This window comes from Neltuma alba, unplaced genomic scaffold (genome assembly GCF_004799145.2).
Source record: "Neltuma alba isolate B1F8T4 unplaced genomic scaffold, ASM479914v2 tig00006284_pilon, whole genome shotgun sequence".
NCBI classification, from domain to species: domain Eukaryota; kingdom Viridiplantae; phylum Streptophyta; class Magnoliopsida; order Fabales; family Fabaceae; genus Neltuma; species Neltuma alba.
In genome coordinates, this window is record NW_021634410.1 from 83,569 (window position 1) to 98,506 (window position 14,938).

Below are 14,938 nucleotides of genomic sequence, written 5' to 3' on the forward strand. Positions count from 1 at the left end.
AGCAAATTAATTTTCCCAAAATATAAAAACATAGTTTGGAAATTTATATACGGAAAGCTACACATTGTTGGTTGTTGATCAATACATATATATATATATATATATATATATAATCAGTGTCAATAAAAAAAATTAAAATCTAATGCAACCCAAATTGTTTACATGTTGTGAATCCTTGACGACTCATCTTCTAGTTAGGGTTAAAAATAATCCTATCTTGATGAATATTTTATTGACAATAATTTGAATAAGTTTCTTTATTAATTTATTGATTAAACATGCTGAACAAAGAGTAATTGTCAATTGTGCAGTCATTTAGGGCTTATAAAATCAAGGTAGGGTAGGTTTGAGCTGATCCAGATGCTTATTGACTAAACAATTCTAATTAGTTTCATATTAATTAGTATAATATTCAACACGTTGTTGTTTAGCCATCTATAGTTAACGAGAATTACAGTTTTCAGGCCAACAACATTATTCAAAGCTTTAAAAATAATGGACACGCGAGCTACGTAGTAGGCTTTTCTCCAGGAAAGACAAGGTTACGTGTGTGTTTGTGTGCCTAATGTGTATACATATATATGCGGAAAATTTCAAAATCAAGGATTGTCCATTTATTATAAAAAAAATTTGTATAAAGTGTTGTATGAAATTCATAGCGTATGCAACTATTTAGAAGTCATTATTAGTATTCCTTTTTTTTTCAATTTCTATTCACTGCATAACCTACTACTAATTAGAGAAAAAAATTTTAAAACAAATGTAAGTTTAATTCAGCATAAAGGATATTTTTTTTATTTACATCCAACATTTTTAATTTTTTTTATGTGCATCTAAGAACTTAAAGTATTTTGTTGTTCATGGAGCATCTTGAAGTTCTTTTTTTAATATGCATCCTACCCCATAAATATCTTTATCCTAAACCTTGAATTGTGGTGCTCGATGTACTTAGAAAAATATTTAAGGGTGGTGGACAAATTACTAAATACTTTATAGTGCCGAATATACTTAAATAATATTTCATAATGTTAGATAAATCATGAGATACTTTAAGGTAATGGACACAATTAAAAAAAAGCTAAAGTATACTTTTAGTTTTTTAACTTTACATAAGGTTTCATTTTGGTCTCTTAACTTTAAAAATGAACTTTTAGTCCTCTAACCCTAAAACTGTTAACAAAAAAAATAATGATATTGAACTTTTAAATACTGATAAAAATTACTAAATCCTAACATATTAAGTTTAATATTCAAAGCAACCATGATTGTTACAAAAAATTATCATTCAAGACTAGCAATTTTAGGGTTAAAGGACTAAAAGTATAATTTTTAAAATTAAGAGACCAAACTGAAACTTTACATAAAGTTAAAGGACTAAATATATACTTTAGCCTTTAAAAAAATACTTTAATACTAAATGAACTTTAACCCAAAAAACAAAAAAAAGTTTAAAAACGTATTTTTTTGAAAATTCAAATCACAGCAATTAGTATTTGGGCTTGTTAGGTGTGATACATCTTATTTCTATATCATATTTTCTTGTTTGTTTGGAAGCATTTATGTTTTTATCAATAGTCCATCATAAGAGTGTTTACTTGTCTCTCGCTCCAGCGTCCCATCCCGCTCGATCCCAATCATTTTGGGACAGGGTAGTCCTGCCCTGAAAATTTTCACGATGAAATAAAACTAGGACAGGACAAAGATGTCTCGAGTCCCATGTTCTATTTTGGTTTCCTCCCAATATATTATCTTTTTTTAATTTAATAAATTTATTTTACTTCATTATTAATATAATCATATTATAACTTTTATAGTTATGTTGTCTACAATTTATAAGTTTTTCTATATAGGTTAGATGATATTTTTTCAGGATATCTTGAGTTTATATATTTTTTATTTTTCAAAACGAAAATTTTTTTTGTTAATTTTCTATTATTATCTATTTTAAGCTAATTTTTAGCTATTTTATTTATATAATTTTTATTATGAGTTTTCACACTCTAAATACATTTAGTTGTGAAATAAAAAATTTAAAAAGATTAATAAAAATAAAAGGGACGTCTTACTCCTGTCTCGGTTATGTCCCATCTTAAATGGGACAGGGCCACTATTGATATCCCATAAACACCCATAAATCGTGATTAATTTATATTATTTTTATCTTAATAAAAATTATTTTTATGCATATTTTTAATTTAACTTAAGTCTAGAGAATAAGTTGTGCATTATATATATACATAAAGAAGCTTATTCTGAATATTTATTTATATAATGGCATATTATACTGATTAATATATATATAGATATATACACACATGTGTGGAATTTTGGGTTAAAGATTTATATTTATTAATAATGACGAAAAAGGGGTTAAAGTAAAATAGGATTTGATGTATGATCCAAATTCAAATCAGAGCCATGTGCTAAGTGGACATTTATATTGGGGCATCACATGCACAAGATTCCTTCATTGAAAACGACAAGGAAGACTTGAGAAGATTGGGATGAAAAATCACAATCATTAATATTGAAAGGAAAAATTACAGATCCAAAAATAAATATATTTTAATAAATTTTATTTTTTAAAATAGTCAAAAAAATTTTGAAATTAAAAAAATAATCTCAACGAACTACATTTTTTTAATTTAATTTAAATTTAAAATTCTTTATAATTTTATTATATTTAATATTTAATATTTTTTGTGGAAAACATTTTAAGCCTGGGTCTCGTAACAATGAAGTTCATAATTCTTCCCCTGTCCACAAGTATTATTTTATCGATAAAATCAATTTTTGAAACAAAATGGGACATTATATTTAGGACTCAGTAGTAAAATTTAAAATGCTGTTATATATACAAAATTTCAAGAAATGGCATCAAAGCCTAATAAGAAAATTAATTTAGCCATGAAAAAAATCTAATTATACGTTGAACATAGAAATTGCAATTCTCTACACGTTTCGTGAATGATAAACCGGTGACTCATTATCATTAAATTTTTCAATTGCTGACAATATGTGATTTCCATTAAAATAAGGTAAAAGTGTGATTTTAATTCTTTTATTCTATAAAAGATATTATATTAATCCTTTAATTTTATAACGTGCCTTTTTAAGTCCTCTTATCTTAACACAATTAGTTTCATTGACAAAAAAATTGCCAATATTATCAACAAGTTGTTGGTTAAAATGGTACACAAATAACTTCAGTCCTATGAGGAAAAAAAAACACAAATTCAAATTCTAAAAAACACATTTATGAGGAGAAACAAAAATCCTTTGTACTCTAAAACCTTGAAAGGGCTTACCCTTATCAAATAAAAAAAATTTCGAATATTAAAATTTTAAATATTTTTAAAAAACAATTTTAAGTTCTAATATGTTAAGTTAATTTTTTAAAATAATAATAATTGACACACAAAAAATATGATACCGCACTAAAGGTGATAGGAATAAGAGATTGGAAAATAAATAATACAACTAAGGAAACAAACTAAAATATTGTGCAAAGTTAGATGATTAAATGTATATTTTTACTTAGACTTAATTTTTTTTCCAGAAAAAATATTGATATATTTTAAAATTTAAAATAGCACGCAGTTTGTCCTGTCTCGTCGCTTAGTTGTGTCTTATCGAACATATTTATTTATTTTGTTTTTATAGGCCGGAGGAACTTATCTTACATATTTATGATTATTGACCAATCTCAAACTAAGATTGATTTCTCGTCTTCGTTAATCATGGAACACAAATATTACTGATATGATCCACTTGTCATCTTGTGAATATATATATATATATATATATATATATCTCATTGTTCTTTTTGCTCCGTACACAAACACATGTAGACATAAATATTAAATAATCACTATATAATAAACAACATAAGTCGCAGGCGGTTATGTTAGCTTAATTGTATTAAAATCTGATTGGGAGAGCTTATGACTCCTACAATTTTATTGGCTTGATTCAAATAAGTCAGAACATAATATGAGTAATTTTAAATTTTATCTATGGAGTGCCTAAATGTAGGACATTAGGAGCTAAATCTAATACCTATTTTAAACATATTATAAAAACTAGTTAAATTTCACCAGAAAAAATTATTTAAATTAATTATTTATAAAAATATATGTTAATTTTTCTTACTGATTTCAAATTTTTTAATATGCGTAATCAATAATAATTTTGAAAAAAAATATAAGTCTAAAATATAAAATGAATTAAATTTTAAAATAAAAATAAATTTTTTAATTATTTTCTTGGTATAATTCAGAGTATCCTCAAGTTACTTTGGGTTTAAAACTAATCTCTATTGGATCAAAACATTAAAGTTAAAGCTCTTCTAACAAGTGTGCTTTTCAGAATTCGAACTTGTATTTTTCTCTTCATAGAAGGTAAAACTATTTACCATCTCAATCAATGGCTTATTGATAGTTCTTATATTTATGATGGAATGAATTGTTGTGCAATGAGAACTGAGAAGGACAGCAACAACCAAACAGCGACATGTAGCGTCTGTATTTAATAATATGAATCCGGCAAGATTTCACATTCACGTGTACATATTTGTATGGCTGATCTTATCACTCCCTTTGGCTCTAGTGACCCGTGAACATGCTTGTTTTTAATTTATTTTAATAACATGTTGTCAGTGTCTGGCATGCATGTCGTCCAATAAAAACGAGCCATGTATTATGTAATAGTATAATAATACAAGTATTTACTATTTTTAAAGTAATCACATTCAGAGGAACGACTTGCATTCTTTTTTATTACGAAAAATGTCTTTAAATTGTTAAATTAATATGACTATGATTTAATTCCTCAGTTGAGTTTATAGTGCGTTCATGATTTTATTTTCATGACGCATACTTTAGAAAATAATGTTGTTCAATTCTATAATTTTTTATTGCTGTTATTAGTTATCTGTATCGAGAAGTTTGTAAATTTTATTTTTTTTATATATATATTGATATTGACGGTTAATGCTTCCTCATTTTATTTATCTTTAAAGATCACGGGATCAATATCTAGTTTGAAATTTTCTTACCTTTATCAAACGTCATAACCAGGTTGGCAAAAAACGTTTATTCATTCTTAAAAGGTAAAACAATATATATAGCTTTAACAAAATTTGCTTAGTCCTTTACAAATATAGTTGAACTTGGAACTAATCAAAATTTTAAATGCCCTAGATAACATAAATGACTGATCATAATTTTTTAAAAATTTAATCTTAGACAACGTCGTCTCTAGAACACCATAGAGGGAAAATTAAAGTAGAAGATAATTAATCATATAATTTGGACTTGGCTCTCATTATACATCAACTAGCGAAATATATGTGTATTATATATATAATTAATATATCTGTATATATAATGAAAGTTCACAATACAGAACATCAGCACATCTCAGTGTTGAATATATACTGTCGGAATCAATATGGTCGTTGGCCTTCAACGTTGCCCGGTGGATCATAACTGCAAATAACGAACATCCAGCCATTGGTACACTTAGCCCTAGCACAGCCAAGATGATGAGAATCTCTCCAAATGATCTGAGTATAATGAAGGCACTCATCATTGACGCAAGTGTTGGAGTAGTAGTCGTAGTCGGGCCTCTCGGTGAGCCAGAACTTGACAGCGTCGGAGCCCTTCATGTCGCCGTAGCCCTCGGCGATGTTCTCCCCGAATGGCCCGCCGGAGTGCTCCAAGTTGCAGTCGTAGCTTCTCTCGTTGGCATAGTTCTGAGCATACGACTCCAAGGTCTCGTTCCAATACAGAGGACCCACACCAACTTCTTCACGAGCTTCATTGTGCACTTGAAGGAAGTCTTGTGGAGTGTTCTGGGCAAGGCAAGTGAAGAAGGACAAGGTTGAGAAGATGATGAAGAAAATGGCCAAGAGATTGAGATTTGAGGACCTCATTTTGTCCTGTTTGATAAGACGCATGGGAATTAATGAAGGATATGTGATCTGAGTGCGTGTCTATAAATAGAGGAAGAGGATAGAGAAAGCCTGGACGAAAAAATTAAATATATAGAGCAGAAAAGTATAGAAGGATGGGAATTAATGAAGGATATATCATTGGAGTATATATCTATAGATCAGAGGAAGAGGATAGAGAAATAAGCTTGGACAAAAAATATAGAAGCAGAAAAATACAGAAATTTTTTGAGGGGACAGCTTCTGTCAGTTAGAGAAAGCCTTTTGTTCTGCTTCTAAGTAAATCATAAGATTCTATGACGACGAAAAAAACAAAATTCAGCAGAAAAATGGTTAATAATGTCAAATGTGGAGAGGTGCGTCTGTCGTTTGTGAAATCAACAATGAGTTAATGTAAGAATTAAATAAGGTTAAATACGCATTTTGGTCATTTGAATTTATATAAGGTTTAAAAAATATATATTTTGGTCATTTGAATTTATATAAGGTTTAAAAAATATATATTTTTAGTTTTTTAACCCTAGAATTATTAGTATTAAACGATTTTTTTATGATATTTTTTCTGTGACAATCATAATTATTTTGAAAATTGAACTTAAATGACTAAAAATATACTTTAGTTATTAAATAAAGTTAAGGTTGATCCTAAATATAATATCTTAACTTATTTTGTATTTGTTGGCAAATAAATTGATTTTTTTTATCTTATATCATTTTTCGCTAAAACTAATTTAATCAACTTATATGTTGATATATAATTCAATGGAAGAGCTTTACACTCATCTAGTCTAACTTAACTCAATTTAAATTAGTCTAAGCAAGCTACCAACAGGGATTAGATCTAGTACAAAAGGCTAGTCCTCCATGACTTAGTGAACCAATGTTTGAATTTTTCTGGGAGAGATACCCATATTTAATGTCTGACAGTGTCTTGAGCAGGATTGTCTCTAATAAGAGAATACCTGGTCCTAGCCAAAAAAAAAAAGTCTAAGCTAAATGTGATTTCTGAAAACTAATTGGTGTTTTAAAAAAAATATATGGTTCTTAATTACTTAGCCTCATATTGTGAATCAATCATTAAGGGGCTTCAAATGTCATTTTCAAGTATTGTCATACATTTCATTGAGAACATGTGGATAATATATAACCGAATATTGGCAAAACAAACTGAGGGGCCCAGTCCTTCACATGCACCTTTATGACATTAGAAATCAAATTTCACGAGTGACCAGCCCACAGATTTTGCAAGCTAATATATACATATACATATACACACACATATTTGGTTCAACTCAAAGTATTCACAACCAGTGACAGTGATTAGTCCTCTAATACTATAGACTTTTTGAGAGGGTTTTAGTAATAGCCACGAGACTCTCTTCATAGACTCTCTTCATACACATCGTTAGGAATCAAGCCCAACTACATGTTTAAGGGACTCGGCCAAGTACTAACTATGCTAGGTCTTATGATTTATGTATATTAATTTGAAAAAATGTGAAGCCTAAGAGACCTAGCTAAGTGCTAACTATGCTAGGCCTTATGGTTTTTATATATATATATATATATATATTAATTTTAAAAAATGTGAAGCCTAATTTTCTTCCGTTAATTTTGCTTTCGATACAGAAAATGATGGCTTATTATTGGAAGATTAGGCGTGCAAGTTCCTCAATTGGAGCTTATTTATTTAACCAACTTTGTTTTTCATGTTCACGGATCATTCCACTTACGTACAAATTAAATTTGCTTACGTTTTTCTTAGCATCCCAACAAAGATTTTATTATCACTTAAACTGGATTAATGCAACTGCAATGTCCTACTTCTCAAATATAATTAATTTATTGTTTGATTGATATTATTCTCACCAGTTAATTAAATAAATAGTGCCAAAATAATTGTGATTCTGTACAAAGGATAACAAACAGTAATGTTGACAAGTTTGGTAAGTATTCTATTCACCTTGGAGATGTGCCAAGTGTCGATATCTCCAATGATAAATCATTATTCTAATTTAATTTGAATAATTCAGATTTTATTATTATTTTCACTTTTTTATAAAATATTTTTTACTTATTTTTAAAAAGACCTGCCTTGATTATTGTGGATTTGTTAATAAAATCATTTTCATAACATATGAATTACCAATAAATTAGCCCCTGATGTTCCACATATGATTAATTAATTGAATGAATTAAGAATATATCTATCTAATTTATATTTGTATATATCATAAAAATGTTATTTTTATTAAATAAAGGGTTAATTAATCCACAAGTCCTTATAGTTTCAATAAATTTTGAATCAGGTCCTTATAGTTTTTTTTCTTTTTATCAGGTCCTTATACTTTTACTTTTTTTTAATTAGGTTCTTGTATTTATTTTTCTTTTAATTAAGTCCTTATAATTTTACTAAATTTTTAATCAGTCCATGTAGTTTTAATTTTTATTTATTAATTAAATATAAGCTTAATTAAATAGATTAATATTGAAATATAAAATATTAATAATTAAATTAAATTAATAATTATGTAATAAAAAAGTAATAGAAAATTAATTAATTCAGGAAAATTTTTTAGAACAATTAATTTTTTTCTGAAAAAATTAAAATCATTATAATAATTCAATATCTTTAGAATATTATTGTTTATAAACTAATATTAAATAATATATACTATTTTATGTTTATATAATAGTACAATTAGAATTTATAAAATAAAGAATAAAAAATTCAGGGACTTAATTAAAAATAAAGTGAACTTATAAGCACTTGATAAAAAGAAAAATAAATACAAGAATCTAATTAAAAACAAGTGAAAGTATAAGGATCTAATAAAAAGAAAAAAAACTATAAGGACTTGATTCAAAATTAGTTGAAACTATAAGGAGTTATAGATTAATTATCCCTTAAATAAATACAAAAGATTAACAATTGAAAATTAATAATATGGATAGCTTAAGATGTTTTCATATTACGGATACTATATGATGATTTGATCATTTATCTTTCCCTTCCTTTTTTTTTTTTTTTGGCCAAAAATTTGTCCGTCCTTTCTGATATTGTTCTTTTTCAAACCAAATAAAGAAAGGGAATCAGAAATTGAATGCTCCTTCCTTTAATTTTCATCCTATACCCAAAAAACGATAATTTTTACTCTGATCACCAACCTGAGTCTTCTTTATTTCAAGAAATAAGCTCCTAGCTAGCTAGTAGAGGGATCTGATCTGATTGAAATATAAGATCTCAAATAGTTTTGTGTGCCTATGTCTTTTGAAAAATACACTTTTAATAGTAAAATTGCACCCCAAAAATTACTTTAGAATAGTATTACTAGGAACCAAGCTATTATTTTCTTCTCTAAAACTTGTCATTACTAACTGTTCTGTTGTCATTAAGATTTTTCTATAATTATGTTTCTTTCTTAAAACTTCATAGCAATTCTCCTAAGAAAAGACTGAAGCATGGGAAATTACATCCATCACCCAATCAAACTTTGCCCAAACAGTAGCAACGCAAGGTGACTTGATAATCCAGTCCAAAGGAAAATGCAAAAGCCTTTGCCCAAAAAAAAAAAACGGTTACGTTATTTTTTTTGGCCAAAAAACGGCTACGTTGTTCAAACAACCTCAACTACTTAATATAAAAGATGAAATTTCTCTCACATATTTAATATAAAAATTTAACTGACGTAAAGAGATTAAAAAACTCAAATAAATAAATTATTATTATTAATGTAACATGATTTTTCTAAATACCTACGTATAAAATTATATCACATGTCAATTTATAAGTTAGTTAAATTAGTTCAAGTGAAATTGATAAATAGGTTAGGCAAAAAGATTAAGATCATATATTGAGGATCAAATTCAACCTTTCAGCGTAACTAACTTTTATATTAAAAATCAAATGGAGTATCTTTTTCATATGGGTATGGTTAATTATAAAATTAATTATTTTTCTCTTATTCATTTAAATATATGGAGAGAGAATATTTTTCCCCTTCACTTTTGTCTCCGCATAATTTTCTCTCCCTTTGTCATGGCTCTATTTTCACTTCGCATCCAAATAAATCAGAAGAGAACTAAATAATCTAATGGCGAAAGTGTATCTTTGTCCTCCAACTTGTATAATACTACCCGTAGATTCCAGTTCTAAATATAAAATTTAGTTTGTATTTAGAACCAAAATATTTTGTTGCGAATGAACAAAATATTGAGGAATTGTTCATACGTAAAATCATAATTATTGATACAGGCCTTTTCCACATAAAAAGGGATTCTTTTGTTATAATAGAAGCGGAAGTGATGTCGATTATTTTGATCCCTTAATTTTATAAAGTATTTTTTCCAACTCTCTAAAATGATAATTTTTTTTTTGCCTTAGTCATCTTTATTTTTAAAAATTGAACGTAACACATCAACATCTAAAAAATGTTAAGGATTTTAATGTTAGAAAATTGGAAGGACATCTTGTAAATTAAAATTAGAAGACTAAAACAAAACTTTGTGTAAAGTTAAAGTGGGACGAAGTGGTCAATATGGAGAAGCACATGGAAGTTAAAGAACAAAGAATTAGGCGTCGATTATGATTAAATGAGTGGGCAGAAAGTAGAGGGAGGAGGGTTACAATATTCAAACGGATGAACAAACCTCAAGAAAGTTTTTTGTCCATTACTGAGTTTTTTCCTTGGACTGAACGTCCATTACTGAGTTGAAAAGAGAAAAAAGGTTGTCGTATAGTTGAAGCTGTGAACTAACGATATTAACGGATGACTTTAAGCCGCAAAGTTTGACCACAAAGTTATTATTGGACATTGGGTAATAATTATTGAATTTTAAAGATAAAAAAGAAAATTAGAAAAACACCTGTGATTAAGGGCCGTGTCCCATGGGAATGTAGGATGTCTGGCATCAAAGCATGTCAAAATACTGCCTTCTTTGATGAAAAAAATTAAGATAATCAAATTAATTAATTAATTAATTATAACAAATATGATATGATGGTAAGTGGTCTTACCACCATAAGAAGAAGAACAAAAGTTCGAATCTCAAGAAGTGCACTTATTAAGAGAATTTTAACTTCAATGCTTTTGACCTAATAGAGATTAATCTCAAGTCCAAAGTGATTTGAAGACAATCTGGGTTACACAAAAGGAAAAAAAAAAGTTAGATGTCAATGTATAAGTTAGGTAAATTAGTTTGAAGAAAAATAATAAATATGAAAGATAAAATGGTTTGAAATCCTATGTTCAGAATTAAATTAAACTCTCAAATAGTTTTCATATTAGGGACAGGAGGTGGCATGACAGAGTACAAATTTAAGTTTAAAGACATGGAACTCTAAGATCAAAACGCAAAAGAAAGTTATATATGGTTATCTAATAATAAAACTTAGCTAATAAATAAGTATTTTTCATTTAGAAATAAAAAATTTTGAACAATGGTGAGACTCCAAATCGAAAGAAAAAAAAATAAGACTAGTAGGTATAAACATATATACTAAAGTACGTCTATATATTTCAAGAGATTATAATGTATTTCATAAAACAAAATAACTAATCATTTTTATAGAATATTTAATATATATTACGTTTATAATTATAAATATTCAACGGGATAAAACATAATGATAATTTCTTCCCAAAAAACGGAGGGGGCAGAGATGCGGGACGCCATAAACCCCTTGTCTGCGCATTTGTTCCTAGCTCTAACTAGCTTGAGATTAGGAAATGATTAAAATATAAAATATTATGAGGAATTATAATTTAGTTTGAAAAAAGTTATATTCATCTGTGTTAATCTTTGCATAAAAAAATTAATAAAACTATTAGTTTTATAAAATGAGTAATTGCAGCCTTGTGTCCCTCTGTTCTTAGAATTAACTTCACTTGTAATTAAATCTAATTACGCAACATTGACTCTATACATTGAATTAAAGATATCAAACTAATTGAACACCACCAATATCATTCAAATTAGAGCTATAAATAGTATGAGTTATCTTAGAACTTCATGAACAAACTGCAAATTTATATTTCATATTCCACATGGTGCATCAATTAATATTTGTCAGTAGACAAACGAAACGAAACTTGAGATTTTTTTTTAAAAAAACTAATAGGAATTAACATTTATAAGTACACCTCATCATTGAATCACACCTAATGGCATGATTTAATATAATTAATTCTCCAGCAATAAAGCTGAGAATGAGGTATGTAATAAACTATAAATATATAGAAGTTGTCCACATTACAAACAATGAGCATGCTCATTCAACTTCTCAGTCTATATATTATATGTGAATCAATATGGTCGTTGGCCTTCAACGTTGCCCGGTGGATCATAACTGCAAATAACGAACATCCAGCCATTGGTACACTTAGCCCTAGCACAGCCAAGATGGTGAGAATCTCTCCAAATGATCTGAGTATAATGAAGGCACTCATCATTGACGCAAGTGTTGGAGTGGTAGTCGTAGTTGGTCCTCTCGGTGAGCCAGAACTTGACGGCGTCGGAGCCCTTCATGTCGCCGTAACCCTCAGCGATGTTCTCACCAAACGGCCCGCCGGAGTGCTCAAGGTTGCAGTCATGGCTCCTCTCATTGGCGTAGTTCTGAGCGTAGGAAGCGAGGGTGTGGTTCCAGTAGAGAGGACCCACACCAACATGCGCTCGAGCCTCATTGTGCACTTCAAGGAAATCTTGAGGAGTGTTCTGGCCAAGGCAAATGAAGAAGGACAAAGTTGAGAAGATGAGGAAAATGGCTAAGAGATTGAGATTCGAAGAACTCATTTTGTTTTGTTTGAGAAGAGGCCAAGAGGGAGATGGGAATGAAGGGTTTAGTGTTAAGGTATTTATAGAAGGAGGATGAACTAATCTGTTGAGATCTCTCATATTAAAATAGATTAATCTGTTGAGACAAACTGCCTGTGGATCAATGATATAATTTATATAAATAAATAAATAAATCAAAAGGGGATGCATATATTAACGTAAATTATTAAGCACAAAAGTCTTGAGAGAATAGTAGAATTATAATATTTTACTACAACTGGCTGGCTGATGGTCCAGTGTATTTGTATGTAATATTTTGGGGTTAATATAATCTTTGCTTTCCAAGTTTGCTCTCATTTTGGTTTTGATCTCCCAAGTTTCAACAACAAGTTTTGGTCCTTCAAATAACAAAATAGTTCAACTTTGTATTAGATTATAAGGACCAATATTTTAAATGAAAAAAAAACTTAAAAGACCAAATCCTATGGTTTGAAACCTAAGAACTAAAATCAAAATAAGGACAAATTTAAAGGGTCTAACTTTGTATTAACCCAATATTTTATTTACCCCAGAGAATCTCAACTAGAAAATTGATAGGTTCTATGTATAAGAAATAAAAAATATTCAATTAAATAAAAAGTAAATAAGGTAGTGGGTTAACTGAGTGGTAAAGTCATTGGGTTAAATTACACAAATACCCTACATCAATTCATATTATGTCATATAATATGCGCAAATAACTTTTTTAATTTTTGAAATTTTACAATAAACTTTCCTGAACTTTTACATATATTTAGATAACTTTCATATGGTTGGTTTTGTCTTATTATTTTGCAAATGGTTTAAAGTTTAAAGGATTTGTCTGCATAAAATTCAAAGTTTGATGGGTTATATATATCAATATGCATATGGAAATAAAGTTTAAGGGGGTATAAAATTTATAATTTAGGGGTACCTAGATAAACTCGAAAATTTGAAGAGTTTTCTCATTAAGTTTTGAAAGTTAAGGAGATTAAGTGTACATGGTTCTAGATTAAGGAAAGTTTTATGTAGTTTAGCCAAGTAATTATTATTAGCAACAAGTTGTTAAAAGTAACTAAAGGATCATCTCTTAAGATTGAAATTTTAAATTCGAGAATTGAATTAGTATTTATCTTTCAAAATGTGTGGATGAAATATAATATAAGCCAAACAAAGGCAAACAATAATTTAACGCCAAGTATGTTAATAGATTATTTAACTAATAAGGCGCATGATGGTCGGAACAAATTAAAGAAGCAATTGATTAAATATAGAGAGAGTACAATCAAAGCGTGAAAATGATTCTGTATGGGCAAATGCAAGTGGAAGAATAATTAACTATTAAACTGCTAATTTTAATATTTACCGTTATCCCACTTAACTTTCTTATCTGGATCCATCTATTCAAATACTTCCCCCAATACTTAATACTACTATAAAAGCTAGTTTGACTTTTAATTTGGTCTTAAATATAAGATCCTAATCCACTTTATTTCTAATATTGATTCATTTTTTTCAATTTAGTCCTTGTAGTAGTTGCACATATTAAATGTTTCATCAATAGTTCTAGCTAACACAGGTGATTAGTAAGGGTATTTTAGAAAAAATAATACATATTTATTACAAGTAATTAACTCAACAAACTTTTTTTAATTTACTCAAATTAGTCAATTAGCTCTTATAGTAAAGACAGGAGATAGCATAAGATTTTGTTTGTTTTCTTTTGCATAATATTTTAGAATTAAGATGGCTAATTATATCCCAGTTAATTTTATCTCGATTGAGCTGGCTAATTAGATCCCAGTTAATTTTGTCTCGATTGAGCTTGATTAGCCGCTTTTCATTCTCTAAGTTTGTTTATTTTTCATTTTGATCCATAATTTTTCTCGAGTCTCCGCTTTCGTGATCCACAATCTGTTTTGGCTTTTATTATCTTAATCTATTAAGTTAATATTTGAAAGATAAGTATTAAAAACATAGAAGATCATTACTAAACAAAACGAAAAAAAGATAAATATTGAAAATGCTAAAAATAACTCCTAAACTTAAAAAATATTTATAATTCCAATACAAAAACAATGGTTTTTCTTTTGAATTTTTGAAATTTCAAAATAATTAATGGTCTTAGATTATCAAGTAAAAGAAGCACATCATTTTTTCAATGTCAAAAATTATATATATCTATATAAC

At 28.0% G+C, this 14,938-nt stretch overlaps 2 protein-coding genes across 2 annotated transcripts; both read right to left on the reverse strand.

Moving 5' to 3' along the window:
- Positions 1 to 5,202: 5,202 nt before the first annotated feature.
- Positions 5,203 to 6,100, reverse strand: LOC114750016 (pathogenesis-related leaf protein 4-like). Its single transcript, XM_028938561.1, has one exon. The coding sequence runs from the start codon at positions 5,957 to 5,959 to the stop codon at positions 5,447 to 5,449; it is 513 nt and encodes a 170-aa protein (XP_028794394.1). The 5' UTR covers positions 5,960 to 6,100; the 3' UTR covers positions 5,203 to 5,446.
- A 5,935-nt stretch (positions 6,101 to 12,035) lies between these two features.
- LOC114750011 (pathogenesis-related leaf protein 6-like) lies at positions 12,036 to 12,772 on the reverse strand. Its single transcript, XM_028938555.1, has one exon. The coding sequence runs from the start codon at positions 12,743 to 12,745 to the stop codon at positions 12,260 to 12,262; it is 486 nt and encodes a 161-aa protein (XP_028794388.1). The 5' UTR covers positions 12,746 to 12,772; the 3' UTR covers positions 12,036 to 12,259.
- Between the last annotated feature and the right edge of the window lie 2,166 nt (positions 12,773 to 14,938).